This window comes from Molossus molossus, unplaced genomic scaffold (genome assembly GCF_014108415.1).
Source record: "Molossus molossus isolate mMolMol1 unplaced genomic scaffold, mMolMol1.p scaffold_m16_p_14, whole genome shotgun sequence".
Taxonomy (NCBI): Eukaryota; Metazoa; Chordata; class Mammalia; order Chiroptera; family Molossidae; genus Molossus; species Molossus molossus.
Window position 1 is genome coordinate 31,068,027 of NW_023425349.1, and position 21,995 is coordinate 31,090,021.

A 21,995-nucleotide genomic window follows, 5' to 3' on the forward strand; every position below is an offset into this window, starting at 1 on the left:
CACCGGCTAAAAACTGTTGGGCAGATGCGGCAGGAAAGCACCCTGAGGGTCAGGAGGGTGATGGTGCAGCCGAGGCGCCCCCACCCCCACCCCCACCCCCACCCCCACCCCCACCCCGCGCCGCGCTGCAGGCTTCCATCCCGGGCGGGGCTGGCGCAGGCCGGGCCCCGCCCCACCGTCCGGTTTCGATTCCCACGCGCTCCTCCTGCACCCCGCGGCGCAGAGCTGTGGAAGTGAATGGCGGGCGCAGGGGCGCTAAGCCGAACACCTGGGATGTCGGGCCCCACGGAGTCCGAGGACACCTGCGGCTGGCGCTGCCCAGAGCACAGCGACCGCGTGGCCGAGCTCTTTTGTCGCCGCTGCCGGCAGTGCGTGTGCGCGCTTTGCCCCGTGCTGGGCGCGCACCGGGGCCACCCGGTGGGCCTGGCTTTGGAAGAGGCGGCGCACGTGAAGGTGGGGACACTGGGGCGCGAGGGGCCGGGAGGGACGAGACCCGGGTCCAACTGCCAATTCCCATTAGGGCCTGGAAACCTCAAGACAGCCCAAAGGTCATCTAGGCGACCCACCTATTTATTGTTCAGAAAGAGAAACTGATGCCCAAATCAGTTTGGGTGGGGACTGGGGCTTCTATCATTTAGGGCAGTGATTTTCAACCAGTGTGCCACAAGAATTTTTAAAACGTGCAATAACTATGTAGTCAGGGACACTGACCCTTAGATTGTCAAATAAAAAAATGAGCCAAGGCCAACAGTTAACCTGCAGAAGATGTGGGTCTGACAGTGAGAACTTGGGAGCCCGGCTGTTTCCCAGATACCCTGGACCTCGTCCACCATGGCAGACCCACCACACTGCTCTGGGGCTGGGAAAAAAATCTGCCTTTTAACTAAGATTAAAATCCCTCCCTATTAGAAAACAGCCATGGAGCCTGGAAAGCCGCACAAGTGTCTCTGGTTTTATTTCATGGAGTTAACAGGAAGGGGCTGTTGACTTCCTGACTGCACTGGGAGCATCCCCACCTCTTACTCTATCTACCCACTCCACCCTCTCCCTCCACACGCTCCAGTTCCACAAGCATAACTGCCTGGTGGGAACTAGGACAACCATTTTATCGGTAAGAAAAGGAAGGCCCTGGACACAGAGGCAAGCCTTGAACCCAGGAGTCCACCCCATGGGCTGCCCCCTCGGGGTTCATTCTCACCTGGGAGCCCTTACCCTTGCTTAATCGTTGTAGTGTCAGGGGCTCTGGACTCTTCTTCCAGCCCTGTGGCTGACTTGTTCTGTGGCTGTGGTCGAATTCCTCCACCTCTCCAGAGGCAGGCCCACCCATCTCTAGTGGGCATTGATTCTACCACTAACACCTCCAAGAAGTCTTCCATGATTAACCCAGCCCCACAATGAATGAATGACCACTTTCCCTTGCATGGCATGACTTAACATTATTACATTGTTAACAACCTTGGAACTCCAAGGTGAGAATGGCCCTGTGAGGGCCAGTCCAGCAGGTGGAATCTTGGGTTCAAGGTCTGCCTGTACCTCTAAGGTCCTCCTTTTCTTATATAAAATGGCTGTAATATTAATAGGTCCTCAAAAGGCTGTTTTCCAGGGTTAACAAGGGTGCTGTCCAGAGATATAGCTGTGGGTCTCATAGGTAAGTCTACCCACCTACCTATGGGTACCTATTTTGTGTCCACACACCCACCCACTCATCTATTTACCTGTCATCCACCCATTCATTCATTCACTCACCAAACATCCATTCAGTACATACGTTGTGTCATGAGTCAAGGAATAGGTCAATTCTTCCCTGACCTGGAGGAGTTCCCTGGCTGGTGTGGGGAGAACAGTGACAATACAATGTGGTAGGTATTATAACTGGGATGCCCAGTGGTCAATGGGATTCAGATGGAAGACAATGTGAACCAGGGACAAGATGCCCATGAAGATTTCCTGGAGGATGTGCCATTGGAACTGGCCTTGCAGAATGAGTAGGGTTTCACCAAGTGCTAAGATAGGAGAAATACCCTGTGACTGGAGGGCACAGGCATCAGGGCGCTGGATTATCCTTGGCTGAGGAACAGGAGCTGAACTTGAAAGTTTAGAAATCACAGTGGGGTAAGGATGTGCTCCTGGAACTCGGGTTACTGTTGTGTCCCCACTCCCACACCCCACCTAGAATAAAATTGCACATAGTAGCAAATCTTATTGGATGTTAAAATTAAAGGTTCGTCTATTAAGCACTTACTGTCTGACCAGCACTACACCACTAAGTAGAGCACTTATTTGCCACAGCAATCCTATGAGGTTATCCCCATATTTATAGCTGAGGAAACCGATGTTTAGAGGATTGAGGTCCCTTGCCCGGGAACTCAGACCAGGAGAGCTCATATGACTCTGGGGCTTGTGCTCATAACTTCCTGGGTGTCCCCAAGCTTTCCTTGAGGTCCTATTTGAGCGACAGGAAAAGCAGGTCACAAACAGGCTTGTCCTAGAAAGAATGGGGCATCATGGTTTGAAGAATCCCTGATGTGGGCCTCGGGACCAGAGGGGCTTTGGGTGAGTCATCTCACCTTCCGAGTCTCAGATACCTCAGCTGAAACACAACACGGGGGTGAGAGGTGATGACACCTGGGAAGCCTTGTAATCTTGAAAGTGACAGTATTAAGACTTTTTCCCTAACCCCTTCACTTACAGAAACTCACCCAAGAATATTTAAAGCAGCTGACAACCAAGAAGCAGCAGCAAGTTGGCAACAGAAACCAGATAGAAGATGCTGCTGAGCAGCTCAAGGCAAGTGGACGTTCTTCCTTATCCTAGTTGAGATGCCCAAATGTCTCCTCGGACGCAAGGTTCTCCCCACTAGGGAGCCGAAGAAAAAGAAAAATCAAATTCAAAGGGGAGATCAGTTTTGGTGGGGCCTGGGGCTTCTATCATTTAGGGCAGTGATTTTCAACCAGTGTGCCACAAGAATTTTTAAAACGTGCAATAACTATGTAGTCAGGGACACTGACCCTTAGATTGTCAAATAAAAAAATGACAACAGCCATCACAACAATAGTCATCTGGTGGAAATGAATCAAAATTATACCTATTTTTTTGTCATATCAGCAAAAAATATATTTTTGGGTATGCTGCAGAAGTTTAGTAATTAGTTTATGTGTGCCATGAGATAAAAAAGTTTGAAAATCGCTGATTTGGGGGGCCCTTTTTGAACAAAAGAACACAAAATTAGGTGCAAGACCATGAAGGGGTCTTGCTAGTGAGGGGCCTGAGGCTACTGTTCCATTAGCTTTGTGGTGAGTCTGCCTCCACCCAGCACCCCGACCTTGCCCCGTAACACCTGACAAAATAGAGGAGTAACCTTTCTCTCACCATGGCCAAGGTCATTCTCTTGAAGGGACTAGTCCTCCATCCCCAAATGCCTTAAGCAAAGCACAACGCAACTTAAGGAACACACGAAAAGCTCCTTAGGGTTCACTGCCCATGGTGAAAGGGAGAGTAAGGTATACATATTTTCCACAAATAATTTACTTTCTTCAGACTTCTCCTTTCTTAATGATGTTTATTTAAATGGATTCTTTTGTGGGTTTTAAATGGGAAGTCGAGGCTGATGTTATCATGAGCTGCCGTTTTGACTGTGAAAAAGTTGTTCTGTCTCTAGGAGCCTTTTATGTGAACTGGGCCAGTCCCTACCCTCTCAACCTCAGCAACCCCTCCTGGAAGTAAGGGCTGGGGTGGGATGCCCTCCCGGTGGGATGCCTTCCCAGGGCCTGCTCCCCTGAGAGCTTTGGGAGCCCCTGACCGACCCCTACAGTCAGGCAGGAGCTGGCTCGCACTGTGGCAGTCGTTCACAGCGGAGTCACTGTCTGAAAATCTCTGAAAGACAAGAGCTAGGATTAACGTAGACAGGCCAAGGGCCCCCACAATAAGAGTTAGGATTCACATAGACAGTCCAAGGGGACAGGTTTGTGCTTAATCTAAAAAGTGGACATGCTGAGGCCAGTGCCAGGCCACGGAATTGGCTTCCTGTTGGCCCAGCACCCATTATCTGAAAGATGACTACGGGACCCAGTTTGCTGAGGACAGTTGTGTCCCTGGCGTAGTTATTAATAGTGTTCCTCAGATCTTCAAGAGTAGGACTCCAGCCCCAGGAGGATAAGTCAGTTCAAAAGGATTTGGAAACTGAAAGTTGGTGCATCTGATGGGATGGGGGAGATGCTTTGGGTTGTTTAGCTAGAACAGGGTTGGGGCACAGGTTCATTGTCTGCAAGACTCTGAGCAGATATAGTGTGGGGGCCTCCAAAACAAGAGTTAGGATCCATGTGGACAGCCAAGGAGGCAGGTTTCAGGAATGGTTTTTCTTCTTTTAACCTTCTCGCCAACTTTCATTATTGATCTTTTTTTTCAGAGAATGAGGAAGGGAGACGGAGAAACATGGAAACATCGATGAGAGAGAACATCAGTTGGCCACCTCCTGCATGCCTCCCACTGGGGATTGGGCCCACAGCCTGGGCATGTGCCCTGACTGGGAATCAAACTGGCAACCTCCTAGTGCATGGGTCAATGCTAAAAGTATGTCAGACTTTTATTTTGAAATAATTATAGTCACAGGAAGTTGCCAAGGTAGTAAGTCCTGTGTGCCTTTCACCTGGTTTGCCCCAAGGGTTATATCTTACCTAACAATAGTACAGTTTCAAAACCAGAAAATTGACATTGTATATACTGCATTCTATGTCAATGTATTGCATGTGTAGATTTGAGTAACCATTGCTGTAATAAAAATACAGACCTGTTCCATCACCACCAAGATCTACCTCATGCTACACCTTTATGGTCACCACCCCCTGCTCCCAGCGATCCCTAACTCCTAGCAGTCACTAATTTATTCTCTATCTCTATAATTACAGCATTTGAGAATTTATGAACATGGTATATCTTCTCATTTATTTAGATGTTTGTTTTCTTTCATCAGCATTTTGTAGTTTTCTGTATACAAATCCTGAACATGTTTTTTTTTTTTTTTGACTTACACCTAAGTGGCCCTCAGAAGGTATTAAGAAAAATTAGCGGTCACCATTTTAATGCTGAGAGGTATTTGTATAAAACATTAGATGTAGTAAAGTAGGAAGATATGGCCACCCTAGACCTACATTCCCGCGTGGGAGTTGTCAAAGCACCTGCTCATGAGAAGGGCATGCATCGCCCGGATCTCCTGGCCCTGCCTGCTCACTCTCCTCACTGTGTTACCAGGCTGTCTCCTGTGGGCATTTATATTTCAATTCATGGTCAACAAGAAGATTTTTAAAAATTCAGTCATAATTCTGCCACTCCAAGCCAACCTCTAATCACATTTTGATATTTCTTTTTTTCTGTATACAAATATTATTTCATATAGTATCATATCCCCTGTATGGAGGTGAGGCATGGTGGTTCGTGTCCCTGTGTCATTTGACATTTGTGTCATCACCTTGCCTTCATTAGGTATTTTCCACAGTGTCCCATGTGCCCTGGGTTGTGAGCGGCCCCTGCAGAGCACCGTGGATGAGCATCTGTGGAGGACTCTGTTTCAGCAGTCCCAGACCAGCCGGAGCAGCCCTCTGTGACTCTGGCTTGATGCGGGTGTCCCCTTCCCATTCTCAGCTGGAATGGGGCCAGGTGCCCTGAGCACCCTCTGGAATGAGCAGGCCCCAATGTGCTGCGCTCTCGGACAGCTGCATGCCCAGCGTCCCAGTCTGAGCTCGTCTTCTGCCCGCAGCTCTGACATCAAGTGCCCTCCTTGTTCTGGGCACCTGAGGATTTCCTTACTTGTTATCTGTGGGGTTTTGTTGTTTTTTTTTGGGGGGGGGGGGTGCATTCTGACACACGCTACAATATGGATAAACTTTGAAGACGTTATGCTAAATGAAATAAGCCAGACACCAAATGACAAATACTGTATGATTTCACTTATGTGCAATATTTATTTTTATTATTTTCTTTTAAAAATTTTTTTAAATCCTCACCTGAGAGGGAGGGTTTGACTTATTAAGCCATTTTCCTAATGTTGACTATTTAGGTCATTTCCAGTTTTTCACAAATGTAAAATACCCCTGCAGTGAACGATTCTGGCAGCTTGATTCACTGCCTTCGGGACACGTTTCCAGAAGTGATGCGCCCGGTTCAGCAGGCCCAGGCGTTTGTGAGGATCCGGGTGCCTCCTGCCCAGCTGCCCACGGTGGTCTGGGGCAAGCGCGCTGCTGCGTACCGTTCACACAGGGGCAACCTTTCGTCTGCACGTGAATCCATAAAACAGTTCCATAAATAAATAAAAATCAATAAAGTTCATACATGGTCCAAAGTCTGCCGTTCCGAAGCCAGTGACCAGGCCCAACCCGCCACTCCCTTCCACAGAATATTTGAGAAAGACTTGGCCATTAATCCCCCACCAACACCTATGAATGATTTTCTCTGACATCCCTGTTAATAGGCTGTTTGAACCCATCACTGCTCCTCAAGGGCTCATATATGCCGGTGTAGGGAAAAGCCAGCACTCGCCTGCCACCCTAACTTTTCACTCAAGCTGGGACAATGACGGTATGCAGTGCTTGTGTTCTTCTTTCTGAATCGCCTGAATATTCTACAATGAGCTTTTGATGCTTTTATAAATGAAGAGTTTGGTTGATGTCTGTTGAGCCCAGACCTAGGTAGGGATTTAGAATGTGCAGATGGTGTCAGGCTGAAAGGCCCTTGGGGATGGGGCCACCCAGGAAAAGGAAATAACTTGTCACTGGTCACATAGGAAGGTAGAGGTGGACCTGGGACCATGGCTGTATTTGTTGAGGTCCACCCAGAAAGACAGAAGCCACTTTGAGGGTTTCACCCAGAGGAGATGAATGCAGGGAATGGTGACACGGCAGAGAAGAGGCAGAGAAGCCAACCTGGGCGTGGTGAGGCAGTTGGCACCAGCAGGAAACCTTCACCCCTGGGCTGCATGGCCAGCGGGAGGAGGGGGTATTAGCAGAGTGCAGAATCCAAGGCCACCTAGGCAGGAGCTGCAACCAGAGCGGGCTTGTCCTGTGTGTGTGTGTGTGTGTGTGTGTGTGTGTGTGTGAGATGGTGGTGGAGGAAACTCGGAGGCGGGGCTATCCTGGCTGTTCCCCTCTGACCTCCCTCTAGTTCCTCCTTCCATTGACCAAACCAAACCTGAAGGGGGATCCTGGCCCAAAGGAGTCAGCCCACTGCCCTACTGAATGGGGGGGGGGGGGCCAGGACATAGACCTGAGGCACATAGGCCTAGACAGGCACCCTGAGGAACCTGTAAACATCCTCTTTTCCTAACTTTGTATCTTTCCCTGTGACTCACCAGAGCTGTAAAGACTGGGCCACAGCCTAGGGTCAGGGACAGCTGGGGGATATGAACTAGCCTTTGCCAGACTGAGACTAGGAAGATGAGGACTTGCTGTTGACTCTGACGATGCCACTGGTCTCCGCCGCCCTGCTGGGCATGGCAGTTCCTCTGTCTCCTGCCTGGCACTGCCACATATCAGAGTGCATTGCTGTCATAGCTGATGTGGCCTGGACAGGGTTGGTGAGCACATCTCTTTCCCTGGTGGGACGCCCCTGAGTGGCATCCATAGCAGAATTGTTGAAAGTCATACTGAGTTTTCAGAAACAGTTCTTTGCATTCCCCTTACAGGCTCCTCCTTCCACGGGACCAGAGGGGGCTTCAGGGGCCTTGGCAGAGATGGATTCACACAGCAGCCGGCACTCCTTGTGCAAAATCCTTCGCCTCCATGTCCAGGGCTTCTTCGCTGCTCAAGTTCTTGCTCTCTCACAGTCCTTAGATCTCCTCAACTAGACTTCATCAGGCCCTCCTCCCAGCCCAGCCCCCCAGTTCAGTCTGGGGTCCAGTTTCACTTCGAACCAGTGCAGCCTAAACCCGGCAGCCACGTCCTTGTCTCACTGCTGGAATTGTGACTCTCTCCCTCTCTTTAAATTTGTTAATGTTTTAACCATATTGCATAATCAGCCTCATATGCTTGCACTTTACGTTTTCTTCTGGATAGTTTCAGTTATAACAATGTGTAGTATCATTATGATTGTTTTGTATATTCTTCTTTACAGAGTGGATCTGTAGAAACTTGGAACATAGCTTGGTTGGGAGGAGATATAGTTGATCTCTTGGTTTCTGTAGAAAGGTCCTCTGTTTACATGCCTTGCCTTGAAAACGTGTTTATAAGTCAAGGGTTTGGAACACATTTTTTGCCTTCATTTGGTCATTCATCAAAGATACGTTTGTGTCCAGGCTTGGTGACCCATAGAAACCATGTTGTAAATGTAGACTAATTCCCAGGCTACTCCAAAGACAATTTAACCTACATGGCATGGTGGTATAAGCTAGCCTCAGAACCTAACCACTGCCAAGACCATTGTATAGGAAACACAGACTTTGGGAACCCACCACCTAGATCCTGCTGAGCCATATGTTCCTGCTCTGCCAAGGAGAGAACCAAGCGTCACAGGGCAGTCTGCCCAGGTGCCAGGGGTCATGGTCATTCTCCATGTGGCTATACAGATGTTTGAGTTAAGGGCAGAGGCTGGCCTATGTTTTATTTTGTTTTTCAAATGATTTTCTGTTTCATATTTTTAATTGTTCTAGTAATACATGAACATATGCTCATTTTTTAAAATGTAAACAGTAGTATATTATTATTTTTTAATCCTCACCCGAGGACATTTTTCCATTTTTTTGTTCAGATAGAGTGGGAGGGAGAGAGAGAGAGAGAAATATCGACGTGAAAGGGACACATCGAGTGGTTGCCACCCACACGACCCAACCAGGGCCGGGGACAAACTGTAACCGAGGTACATGCCCCTAGTGGGAACCGAACCTGGATCTCTCTGGACCACAGGCCAGTGCTTTAACCGCTGAGCCAAACCAGCCAGGGCTGTTTTACTTTTTTAAATGTATTTTTTTTTTTTTAGAGCGAGAGAAAGGGAGAGAGAGATAGAAACATCAATGTGAGAAAGCAACATTGATCGGCCGCCTCCCGCATGCCCTACTGGGGATCAGGCTCACAACCCGGGCATATGCCCAGATCAGGAATCAAACCAGGACCTCTCAGTCCATGGGACAACACTCAATCCACTGAGCCACAGTGGCCGGGCATATTTTGCCCACTGTTTTAAAAAGGACCGCCCTGGCCAGTTTGGCTCAGCGGTTAGAGCGTCAGCCTGTGGTCCAGAGAGACCCGGGTTCGGTTCCCGCTAAGGGCACGTACCTCGGTTGCAGTTTGTCCCCGGGCCCTGGTTGGTCGTGCAGGTGGCAGCCACTCGATGTGCCCCTTTCACATCGATGTTTCTCTCTCTCTCTCTCTCCCTCCCTCCTGCTCTATCTGAACAAAGAATGAAAACATGTCCTCGGGTGAGGATAAAAAAAAAAAAAAAGGACCTTTGTTTCTCCATGCATGTTCCCATTGGTTATGGCTGGCCCTTACGATAGCTTGAGTTTTGTTTTTTTTTCTAAGCTGATCTTTTCCCTGATTGTCCACCTTGCTTATAGATGTGATAATAGTATTTTCATGTTAAATATTCTGGATTTCCTAGCTGGCACTCATATCATCTGCAATTGGTTTTCTTTTTAGGCTCATGCAGAGTCAAGTAAAACCTGGCTGACGGGGAAATTCACTGAACTCAGATTACTACTTGATGAAGAAGAAGTGCTGGCCAAGAAATTCATTGATAAAAATACCCAGTTTGCCCTCCAGGCATATGGGGATCAAATCAGATCTTGTGAGGACCAAATTGACATCTTGAGCAGTCTCTCCAACAGGGTCTGCAGTATCAGCCAGGAGACCGATCCTGTACAGCTGCTGCAGGTAATGCTGGGTTTCTGCCTCACAGCTGCCACCTGTCACCACCATTTGCATTTCATGTGGTTACTGTGGCACTGAGGACAGTATTTACACAAGGAGTTACACAGAGAACTGCCTTGTTAGCAAATTGACTTTCTTGCCCCTACACAAGTGGTCAGAAAATATACATAGTTAGGAAGATAATATACATCTTAGACTAATGAAATAACATTTACGACCATCATTTTTGAGGGCCTCTGTGTTCCAAGCACTTCATGTATCTTAGCTTTAATATTTACTAGAACTCTGCAAAGTGGATCTTATCAGCCTGCTTTAGGAATGGGAAGCTGAGGCTCAGGGAGGTGAAGGGCTCAGAACCCAGGTTTCTCTGACTGAAGCCGCAGGGCATCATTGCCCAGCCCTCTACCTATATAGTCTTCATTGAGACACCCCTCCTGGAAGGGCAAGCGTCCTGTCAGCTGCTGAACAGACCTCAAGAGCTGGGTCACAGTTTGCCCAAAAAGGAAAGAATAATGGTATTCTTTGGTCACTGGGCTCTATTGTAGGTTATTACCTTATACTGAGGAAGAGTCTAAGAAATAACCCCTATGATGTTCATGCTACACTTAGCAACAGCATGTGTTGAGGATGGTGGTCCTGTCTTCAGGGAACCAGGGGGAGAAACTCCTCTCTCTTGTCAATACTTCTGTGCAGTTACCTGTGCATTTAGATTGCTTTTCACTCATGTAACTCTTCCTGTTTCCTTCTTTGCTATGGCTTCTGGGAAGCTCACAGCCAAATATGTTTCAAATAGCTGGGCTATGACTTTGTAGCATATATTTTGTGCCTCATTTCACTCTATTTTACAGTTTACATTCTTATCCTGGTTTCCTCTTTGCTTCATTTTTCTCACTATAAAGTAAAATCTTGCAGTATTAGATAACCTTTGTAAGATACTTTAAAGGCTTTTGGGACAAGGCAGGGTACAACTAAATAAAGGTGGCATAGAGTCTAACCACAGATTGGCAGGGGCTGTGGCTGGAAAATAGCACAAATAAATCAATCGATACAAAACCATTCAAGCCAGTCCCTGGTGGATATTTCTACTCTTGTGCCTTTATGTGGCCTCGATCAACTCAGCCTGTGTCTCATTGTTAGCTAACAAAAAAATAAACCTACATAGACTCAGACAACGGCATGGTGATTACCAGAGGGGAAGGGGGCTGAGGGGGATAGAAGAGGGTTTAGGGAGATAAATGGTGATGGAAGGAGACTTGACTTGGGGTGGTAACCACACAATACAATATACAGTTGATGTATTATAGAATTTCTATACCTGAAACTTATATAATTGTATTAACCAATGTCACCCCAATAAATTCAAGTAAAAACAGTAAACCTAACAAAAAAAAATCTGGGTGAGGTGCTGTCCTAGGCAAAATGGTTACTGTACTTTGATGCACAGGGGAGTACATTTATTTGTTTCTTTTAAAATAATGGTACCTCTTTGGGATAGCTAATTCAAAGGGATGTTCCATGGAAAAGAATATTATTCCTCCATCACAGATACAGTTTCAAGGCTTTGTCATCTTTTTCTGTATTCTTTTTTGTTGTTGTTGTTTTTCTTTATTGATTTATAGAGACAGAGGAAGTGGAGGGAGAGAGAGATAGAAACATTGATGAGAGAGACACCGACTGGCCACCTCCTGCATGCCCCGCACTGGGGACTGGGCCCACAACCTGGGCATGTGCCCTGACTGGGAATCGAACAGGGGACCTCTTCTTGGTGCATGGGTTGATGCTCAACCAGTGAGCCACACAGGTCAGGCCTCTTTCTTTATTCTCTGGTGCCAAAGCTACTGATTTTCATCATTCATCCTTCCTTCCATTTGCTCATTCATTTATTCATCAAATATTCACTGAGCAACCTGTTCTGCACCAGGCCCCAGCTCAGTATTAGTAGCTCATAAGTGGGGATACATGCTCAGAAACGGGTATTTACAACACAGCTCAAGTGAGCTAGCAAAATTTTGTCCAAGAAATGTCCAGCTCTGCACAGGGGATCAGGGAACCCTTCTAGGAGGAGGTGATAGTGAACAGGGTGTGGGAGGATGAGGAGGCGCTCACTAGGTAAATAGAGGGACAAAGCAGAGAGGACATCCCAGGCAGATAGGAACCATGTGCCTGTGAGAGCTTAGCACGCTGGAGAACCACCTGGTTCAGCCTGGCTGGAGGTGGGGCTTGGATACAGGCACAGTTGGGAGATGCAGCTGGATCAGGAGGCCAGGGTTAATTGATGAAGGGCCTTACATACCTGGCCATGGAGTTTAGACTTTGTCCTGTAAAGAGATGGGGGCCAGGGGAGTGCTTTAAACTGAGGAATGACATGGTCAAGTCACTTTGGTAATAGGTTGGAGGATAGACCACGCAGACCAGGCAGGACTGGAGGCTAGAATGGGAAGTTAGGAGACCAGTGTCCAGAGAAATGGTGGTGGGCTGGACCAGTGATGGGACCGTGGGGATGAAGAGATGAAGTCAGGTGTGAGAGATGCAGCAGGATTGGTGATTGGAAGTGGGGGAATCCAAGATGATTCCTGGATTTGGGCTTGAGAGACGGGTGGCCAGGGGGCTGTTCTTTGAGTCTGCAAAGGCACAAAGCAGATACGCTGTTTCATTCATTCATTTAAACCCAAATGTTTATTGAGAACCTACTGTGTGTCGGGCTCTGTGCTAAATGCTGGAGTTGGGGGTTACCAGGTCACGGCATTTTTCCTTCATTCCCCTCCTCAGTCCCATCCCAACCATCTGCGCTCTGGGCCACCCCCTGCCACCCCAGAGCTGCTCCCTGCCCTCTCTAGCTAGCGCTCAGACTCCCTGGCCAGCTTTAGTGCAGCCCTCTGAGTGTGACCTTAGCCCTGGTTCCCCACAATTTATCTTCTTCCCACAAAATGAGGATGAACTCTAGACTGCAACTTCCTAGGTTGGACAGGGCTTGGGGACCATCTCTCAGCCCTCTCCCGAGGTCCAGCATGCTGCCTGGTGGGCCTCCTCTGCCCAACAGCTGAGTACTGGGCTACTCTCCCTCCCTCCTGAGGCATCCATTCGCCCATCCTATCTTGGGCATAACTGCCCACTAGCCAGGGCCTGCTCGCCTAAGGCAATCTGCTGTCTTCCAACTCCTTGCCCAGGACAACCCTCCGGAGAGTACAGACGGGGTTCTTAGCTGTAAAGAGCATCCACTGTGACTATCTGAAGCAAGAAAGGAGTTTATGAAAGAGGCTTCGGCAGCTCACAGGGTCTCCAGGAGGGCCAGAAAGTCGGGTGAAGAGCAGGCAGCATGAGGGAGGTGCAGGCCACAGCACAGGTGTGCTCCTGGGCAGACCCCACCGCTTTTCAGCTCACACCGCCGACCTAGGCACTGGCCCTCGGAGCCTCCACCGCCACTGTCCCCTACATGCTGCTGTCCCTGCTTCACCTCCACTTCCACATGCAAGTCTTGGATTGCAGGTGCCTCGTCACATGCCTGCCCCGTGGGTGCAAAGGAGGCTGCGAGAATGCATTTTCTAGTTTCTACTTAGCAAAGCCACACTTAACACTGGAAAGATATTTAAAAGGTGCTGTCTGGGCAGAAAACAGGACAGGTCCCCACTGTGGCGGCCACATTGCCTCAGGCAGCATTCCAGTTGAACTTCTGGGGGCTCCTTTCCCAGGAAAACTGGCCCCTTTGGGTCCCCCTGCACCTCAGGCAGACACCTGTCACTTTGTCTGCAAAGCTTCACAGCCCAGTTGGAGGTGGTGAGCAACTGAAACATGAGGCAGTCAGCCTGCCTCCCCCCGCTGCCACCAATGCTAACGCCTGGCACGGAGAAGACCTCGGTGAACGTGGAAGGCTGGAAGGGGAGTGGGAGGGGTCGTGCCAGCGCTAAGGCCGGACCTCCATACGTCTCCCACCCGGGCCTGCTGTGCGGTATTCCTGGGGGCGCAGCCCTGGGCTGATCCAAGGTGCCAGGGCAGGGTGGGATGGGCCTGCACTTGATGGCTGGGGTTTGTTCCTGGTGCCGCTGGGAGCCGCCCTGACCCCCATGTGCCCATGCAGGTCTTCACAGCCACTGAGCAGGAGCTGAAGCAGCAGATGAGCTTGGGGGAGATGTGCCACCCCGTGCCCCAATCCTTTGAGCCCATCAAGACCTTCTTCAAGGGCCTTGTGGAAGCCATGCAGAGGGTGATACAGACACCACTAGAGGTTCGCTTAAAGGAAAGTAAGTCACCACGTGACCGACTTTGTGTCCCTTACTCCCTCAGTGTCCTTTAGCCCAGAGGCAACCATGAATCGTGTCTCCCAGAGGCCTTTGGCTGGGTAGTCAGATGATCCCGGGCCTGTGCCCAACCCACCCTCTGACTTTACTTCCTACCCCTGCTGAGACTGTGTTCTGCCTCTTGAAGCCACACTGCTTCTCCCTGCCCGTCAGTCACTCCTAGGATTCTGCCTGCTCTGGGTCCTAGCTGGAATGGGCAACTCCTTCTCCTCCCCTTTGCCTGGTCAAGCTCCTGTCCCTGCGGGGCCATGACAGCTGTGTTCACTGAAAGCCTGTCCACATCACCTTGGGTTCACTCCATTCCCTGGACGTCTACCTCTATCCTTCCACTCCAGGGCCTGCACCGTCCCCTGCCTGGGGCTATTCTGCATGGACTCCTCCCTGCCTCTCGTAAATGCCTGAAGGGCAAGAATCGTTTGGGTTTTCCTGCTGGGCCTGACACAAAGCAGATGCTCAGAAATAATCTGTTCATTCATTCATTCATTCATTCATTCAGAACATTTATGGAGCCCCTATTATGTGCCAGGCACAGCTCTTGCCTTTGTGGTGCTCAGTCTTTGGGGGAGAAGACAGACAGCAAATGAATATATGTCAGTGATAAGTGCTCTGAAGAAAAATAACGCAGGTTAAGTGGAATGAAGGGTGACCAGGAGGAGAAGGAGGTACTCTATATGGGGAAGTAGGGAAGGCCTCTCTGAGAAGGGGATGGGTAACTGACCTGAAGGAAGCCTCTGTAAGCTCTGCAGAGCTGAAGGGCGGGGGCGCACCGGGGTCACAGCATGACCTGGAGCCAGACTTACTTGGTTCCTGTCCCAGGTCCACCACTTCCCAACCCTGTCATCTTGGGTAAAGCACCTAACTTTTCTACGCCTGTTTCTGTGAAACAACATAACACGGAGATGATAATGCAGTTCCCCTTCCTAGGATTGTTATAAGGACAGAATGAATTCTTATCTGCAAAGTGCTTAGAGTGGAGCTCAGGCATGTGAGTGCTAGCTGTTACTGTGGCTGTTTTTACATCGGGGGAAACATCTAGGCAGGGAACAGCATGTGCCTAGGGCCCTGAGTGGGGGAAGAACTTGAGATCTGGGCACAGAGAGGGGGCCACAGTGACTAGAGCACAGTGGTGGGAGCTGAGGTGGAGGAACTTGGAAGCTAGCTTGTCAAATGGGGCTGGCAGGGTAGTGCCAGCTGGGAAGGTCAGGAGAAAAGGAGAAAGAAGTAGGTAGGAAGACGCAAGGCAAAATGCTACCAGCACCCACTGAACAGCTCTGGGAGATGGAGAGAGGCGAGGCCAGGCCCTGGCTGCCGAGCAGGCCAACTTCATGAGGTGAGTAACAGAGAAGACAGCCAGGGGCTAAGGGGGCTCAGACGAAAGAGGGGGACTCTGATGGGAAGCCTGGAAGCCTTCCTGGAGGAGCTAGTACTTGAGTTGGGCTATAATCACTAACATTTTGAGAGTGAGGCCCTGGCCAGTTTGGCTCAGCGGTTGGAGCATTGGCCTGCGGACTAGAGAGTGGGAGAGAACTGGGAAAAGCTTTTCAAACTGAGACAGAGGATACAGTTTGGGACACTGTGATGCATGCAGCAGGGCTGAGATGTGGATTTTTCTGAGCTGGTTTGTCAAAGCAGATTTTTTCTTTTTTAAATTCTCACTGAGGATGTTTATTGATTTTTTTTAGAGACACAGGAAGAGATGGGGGGGCGGGGGGAGAGAGGGAAACATCAATGTGAGAGAGAAACATTGATTGGGTTGTCTTTCATATGCACCCTGTCCAGAGATTGAACCTGTAAGCTTTTTGGCATACGAACAATACTCCAACCAACTGAGCCACCCAGCCAGGGCTCACAGCAGATTTTTAATGTGTGGATGGTGTTTGCTCTGCTCATAACTTCCACTGGAATTGTGAACATAGTCCAAGTGAAAAATTCTTCTTGGGATGTAATTACTTAAAAATCACATACCAGAATGGTAGTAGTCAATAGCTCAGTTAATAAATAAATAAATAAAAGTTAATTTTTTTTTTTAAAAAAAAGAACCTTAGCCGTCGGCTCCAGGAAGCTTTGGGCTTGTCAGTATCCAGTGAGTGGGCATTGAAGTCCCTTCCCATCACTCCAGGCAAGAAGACACTCAGATGGTCCCAAAATGCAGTTGATTCACATGTACATTCTCAGGGTCCATTGCCAAAGAACTGGCAGTGCCTGCTGAGTGCCTGACACCAGCCAACACTTGCTCTGTGCCAGGCAGTGTTCTAGGCACTTTACCAGTTTCGCCCAGCAACTCTTCACCACCATCCTGTGTGGTAGGTGACTTCATTATCCCCATTTTATAGATGAGGAAGATGCGGCTCAGAGCTGGTAGGGATCGAGAAAGAATTCAAACACTCTGGTCCCAGGGTCTGTTTTGTGAACTCTTGGCCTGCTTCCTCCCAGGCCATCACCTCTTGCCCACCTCCAGATGAGGCCATCATTCTTACGATCACAAGTTAATACTGAGAGGTGCTGACTCCCAGGGAGGACCCAAGGAGATGGGGCCTTGCAGCACCACTGCCCTTCCAGGACCCACCCCAGCTTTGTGCCTGTGTGTTCCACAGACACTGCAGCTCAACAGGCCCAGTGGAATCTGGCATCTTTCCCCACCCACCCCTCCCTGGTCAGCTGCTTCCTGACTCCAGTCTGTTCTTCATTCCCTACTCCAGTAAACAGTTAAGCTCTGGCATTTCTGCCACTGCAATATTTCCTGAGCCCAGCCCCTTTTCCTTCCCTGCTGCCCTGCTCAGGTCTCAGTCTTCCAACAGGGCCTCTGCTTCCCCGCTCACCCTGTCTGTCCAGTCCTCACCAGAGAGCCATCCTCACTCAGACACCTTTCATGGCTCCTCACTGCTGACATGCCACTCCCAGCACCTGCCCTTAATGTCTTTGTTCTCACTATACCCTTTTATTGGGAAAGGCTCCCATCCTTTTTCTGGGTGTCCAAATCTTCCCGCTCCTGTAGTTGTCAGCTGAGGTGCTTCCCCCTCCATGAAGCTTTCCCAGACCCCTCCAAGCCCCAGAGCCCTTTCCCTTCTCTTTTCTGCAACCTGGAGCACTCTCTGCCTTGACTGATAGCTCCAGTGAGCCCATTTCTCATCCAACTTGGCTGACCGGGCTGTTGAAGATTGGGACCAGGCTTGGGTTTTCCCTTGAACTCCCTTTCACCTGAATGAGACCTGAACATGACCTTCCTGAGGACTCACCTTTAATTTCTTATTTTCCATCTTTATCCTGGAACTTGCATTTCTGTTGTGAGGTTGCTCCCATGGTTGACTGTTGAGCACACAGTTTATTCTCAGGATGTGCCTGGAGCTTGCCGTCTCCTCCCCAGGTTCAGGGCTCATTCATGCTGACCTGCCTTTGCTGAATGTGCTTCAGACCCTGGAAAGTGCATTTCTCTCAGATCTGACGTTGTCCTGGAATTTTTCCTGTGGCTGTGAATTTGCATTTCCTACCCAAATTTGCATGTGATTCTCCAGTTTTATAATATTTTTAATAATTTGTGCGGCTTGCATGAGCGCCAGACACTCATTTCTTACAATTCGTTACAGACATGAACTGCCGGCTCTCCAGCTTCTCTAGTACCAAGCTGGACTCCTTGTTGAAAATCAGTCCCTCACCAGAGCGATCGCTCTTCTTGAAATGTAAGACCCCCAGGGAGGAGGGGGAGGTGTGCATGGGTGCGGGGTGGGTCACAGAAATGGAGTTCCCCCTAAGAGACCCCATTTGGTTTTTAATTTTATTATTAGTTTTTATAAATACAAAAATAATATGTTCATTGTAGAAAAATTAGTAAACAAAGGAAAGCAAAAATTTTTAAAGAAAATCATTCATAAATCACTGGACAGCTTTGGAAATTCTTCTCTTCATGTCTACCCTAGTAGATATGTAGTAGTAGATAACTACTATTATTTGCCCTTCTAGTTTTCTTTGGCATATCTCTATATATTTAATGTCTATTTTTTTTAAAACATGGTGTCATACTATACATACTATTTTGATACTATTTTTTTCCTTTATTGATTTTAGAGAGAGAGGAAGTGAGAGGGAGAGAGAGATAGAAATATTGATAAGAGAGAACATCAATTGGCCACCTCCTGCATGCCCCCCACTGGGGATTAGGCCCACAACCTGGGCATGTGTCCTGACTGGGAATCGAACCAGCGACCTCTTGGTGCATGGGTTGACGCTCAACCACTGAGCCACACCAGCCAGACTACATACTGTTTTGTAATCTGTGTTTTCATTTACTGATATGTTGGGGTATGTACAGGAGGCAACTGATTCATGTCTCTCTAGAACATCAATATTTCTCTCTCTCACTCCATCTTTCTGTCTCTCTCTTTCTCTCCCTTCCACTCTCTTCAAAATCAGTGGAAAATATTCTCAGGTGAGGATTAAAACCTTGCTATGGAAAATGCCAAAACATTACTGAGAAAACTATTTGACATTATCTACTAAAGCTGAACATCCACATACCTTATGATCTGGACTTTTTTTTTAATCCTCCCTCACCTGCAGATATTTTTCTATTTATCTTCAGATAGAGTGGGAGGGAGAGAGAAGGAGAGAAAGGAAGAGAGAGAGAGAAACATCAATGTGAGAGGGACATATCAACATGAGAGGGACACATCGACTGGTTGCCTCCTGCACAACCTCAACCAGGGCCCGGGATGAACTGCAACTGAGGTACGTGCCCTTCGCTGGAATTGAACCCGCAACTCATTAGTCCGCAGCTGATGCTCTACCGCTGAGCGCTGACGCTCTACCGCTGAGCCAAACAGGCCAGGGCTTATGATCTAGACTTTTTATTTTATTTTATTTTATTTTATCCTCACCCGAGGACATTTTTGCATTTATCTTCAGATAGAGCGAGAGGGAGAAAGGGAGAGAAACATTGATGTGAGAGAGATACATCGACTGGTTGCCACCCACACGACCCCAACAGGGGCCGGGGACTGTAACCGAGGTATGTGCCCTTAGCGGGAACTGAACCTGGGACTCTCTGGTCTGCGGGCTGAAGCTCTAACCACTGAGCAAAACCAGCCAGGGCTATGATCCAGACTTTTAAAAAAACTTTATGTCTGTGCATGTGGTATAATGCAATGAGAACTATCATTGGGAGTTTAATCACTACCACATTACTAGAGAACAATTTGGCAATATTTACCAAAGGCCTTAAAAACAGTCATCCCCATTGACCCAGCAATTCCTTTGTAAGGAATATATCCTGAAGAAATAATCAAGCACAACTCTGGCTAGTTTTGCTCAGCGGTTAGAGCGTCAGCTTGAGGACCCAAGGGTCTCGGGTTCAATTCCCTGTCTAGGGCACCTGCCTGGGTTTTAGGTTTGATCTTGGCCCTGGTTGGACTGGTGAGGGAGGCAACCAGTGAGAGAATAGATGTCTCTCCCTCCCTCCCTCTCTCCCTTTCACTCCATCTAAAAACAAAGCAAACAAACAAAAAGCAAAACCAAAAAAATTATAAAAAGTAAATAATCAAATACATAAAGGTGTAATCATATTAGTGTTTTCATAAGCCTTCTGAAAAGCCTAAATATTATAAAGGAGGGTAGGTTTAATTATAATACATCCATACATAAAAAGCTTAGGTTTGCCATTAAAATGTTCTTTAAAATAATTATTTGGTGTGGTAAAATGTTCATAAATACATCAATACATTAAAAAAAAAAGATTGTCCAAGAGCATGCATGATATACCAATGTTAAGGAAAGCTATAAAATACTGGAAGGATATATTCCTAAGTGTTAACAGTGAAGGGATTATGCTTAAAATTTTTAGAAATTGGCAACAAATTCCATGGTTCAAAATTCAGATAGTACAACGTTTGTACAGTAAAACTTACTGCCCTTCCCATGTTCCCTCAGTCACCTCCCCAGAGGCAGTCAGGGTTAAAAGGGTGGCTTTCCATTTCTCCACGGAGGATTTAGTTTACCCATCTTTTCCTTGTAAGTGGGCGAGCCGGGCAGGTTTCTCGGGGGCGGGGCGCAGCGCTGGCCCCGCCCACCAGGCGTGCCATGGTGTCTCCGCCCTCCGCAGATGCGCGCACGCCCACGCTGGACCCGGACACGATGCACCCGCGCCTGCGCCTCTCGGCCGACTGCCTGACGGTGCACCGCGCTCTGCTCAGCCGCCTGGGCTCCTCGGCCTCGCTGCGGTTCGACGCGCTGTGGCAGCTGCTGAGCCGCGACTGCTTTGCCGCCGGCCGCCACTACTGGGAAGTGGACGTGCAGGAGGCGGGCTGCGGCTGGTGGGTGGGCGCGGCCTACGCCTCCCTGCGGCGTCGAGGGTCCTCGGCCGCCGCCCGCCTGGGCTGCAACCGCCAGTCCTGGTGCCTCAAGCGCTACGATCTCGAGTACTGGGCCTTCCACGACAGCCAGCGCAGCCGTCTGTGGCCCCGCGACGACCCCGACCGGCTGGGCGTCTTCCTGGATTACGAGGCCGGCGTCCTCGCCTTCTACGACGTGTCCGACGGCATGAGGCACCTCCACACCTTCCGTGCCGCGTTCCAGGAGCCGCTGTATCCTGCCCTGCGGCTCTGGGATGGGGCCATCCGCATCCCCCGGCTGCCCTAGGGGCTGAGACTGGAGTGACCGCCCGTAGGCTCTCCCGGACTCTGGTCACAGACGTGAGTGGTCCACTGCCTACTCTCTGAGCACACTCATCGTCTCCCCCACCGGTCACACTTGTGCTCTAACAGTTCCTCTCTCGGGCTGGTTTCCAACATGCCTTAAACATAGGTCCTCTGCTGCTGCTCTCTCATAAGACCTCCCCACCACCACCAGAGCACTTAAGCAACACTGTTTTTAGTCCAAGTTCCCAAAAGGACATTTGCAGGTGAGCGCTGAGCATCCTAACCAATCACAGTACATTATCCTTAGCCTGAGACTTCCTCCTTCATACAGAAGCCAAACCGCTTGGCACATAGTAGGTGCACAATAAACACATGAATGAATGAGTCACCCAGCCCTAATTCTGTCTATCCAGTGTCCTTTAAATCTGCCTCCTCCTCTCCGCTCTACTTCCTCTTGTCCATGTTTCCTCCCTTGAGAGCAGCATCGAGAGCCTCTTAACAGTGCCTGGCCTAAACCCTCCCCCATTCTCCTCTCTATAGCCAGGGTGATCTGCCTAAAACCACACTTAACCTCTCAGAACTATGAAAAGGTTCCCAAGGACTCCAGGAGGGAAAAGCACTTCACCTTGCCTTAGCATTCAAGGTTTTTCTAGGCTGCTCCTAAGCTACTTCTCAGCTAGCTTCTGCAGCTCTTTTCAGATACCCTCGAGCAGAACTGTACCACATAGTTGACTTCTGCACCTTTGCAGCTATCCTTCCTCCCTGCCCCATGCACATTTATACAAGAAAGCCCTTTCTTCTTTTCCTGTCCAGTATTCCCCAGGCTTAACTGCCCCACGGGAATCTCCCCAAGCCACAAGAATCGCTTAGTATCAGACCACAAACCTGGGACCTATCTTTCCAACTGGATTGGAAGCTTTCTAAGGCAGCTATGTCCTATACTCTCCCCACCCTGAAAAACTCAGTAAGTCCCTGCCCTCCCAGGTAGTGAATAGCCAGCAGCTGGCTATCACTGGATCACAGAGCAGCTGAGCTGGGAGAACCTCACAAATCACCCAGTCTGGCCTCACTGTACATTTGGGGAGCCTAAGGTCCTGACCTGAAAGTTGCTTAAAGTTACCCATGGTGGTTAAGGGCCGAGCCACCCCCCAGCTCCCAGGCAAGTTTCTGATTTGCCCCTTGGCCCAATCCTTTAAGCCCAGCCTTTAACGTGGGAGATTTTA

The 21,995-nt window shown here is 49.1% G+C and overlaps 1 protein-coding gene across 1 annotated transcript; it reads left to right on the forward strand.

Moving 5' to 3' along the window:
- The first annotated feature begins 237 nt into the window (after window positions 1-237).
- On the forward strand, window positions 238-21,133 carry TRIM14 (tripartite motif containing 14). The gene is made up of 6 exons (XM_036261563.1): window positions 238-453; window positions 2,692-2,787; window positions 9,621-9,854; window positions 13,927-14,089; window positions 17,731-17,823; window positions 20,238-21,133. Exons 1-6 carry the CDS (start codon window positions 238-240, stop codon window positions 20,771-20,773), a joined length of 1,338 nt encoding a protein of 445 aa, XP_036117456.1. The 3' UTR covers window positions 20,774-21,133.
- The last annotated feature ends 862 nt before the right edge of the window (window positions 21,134-21,995 follow it).

Coding starts and splice junctions, on each gene's coding strand:
- TRIM14 (XM_036261563.1), top strand. CDS start 238: ATGGCGGGCGCAGGGGCGCTAAGCCGAACACCTGGGATGTCGGGCCCC. Junction 454..2,691: donor AAGAGGCGGCGCACGTGAAG/GTGGGGACACTG, acceptor CTTCACTTACAG/AAACTCACCCAAGAATATTT. Junction 2,788..9,620: donor ATGCTGCTGAGCAGCTCAAG/GCAAGTGGACGT, acceptor TTTTCTTTTTAG/GCTCATGCAGAGTCAAGTAA.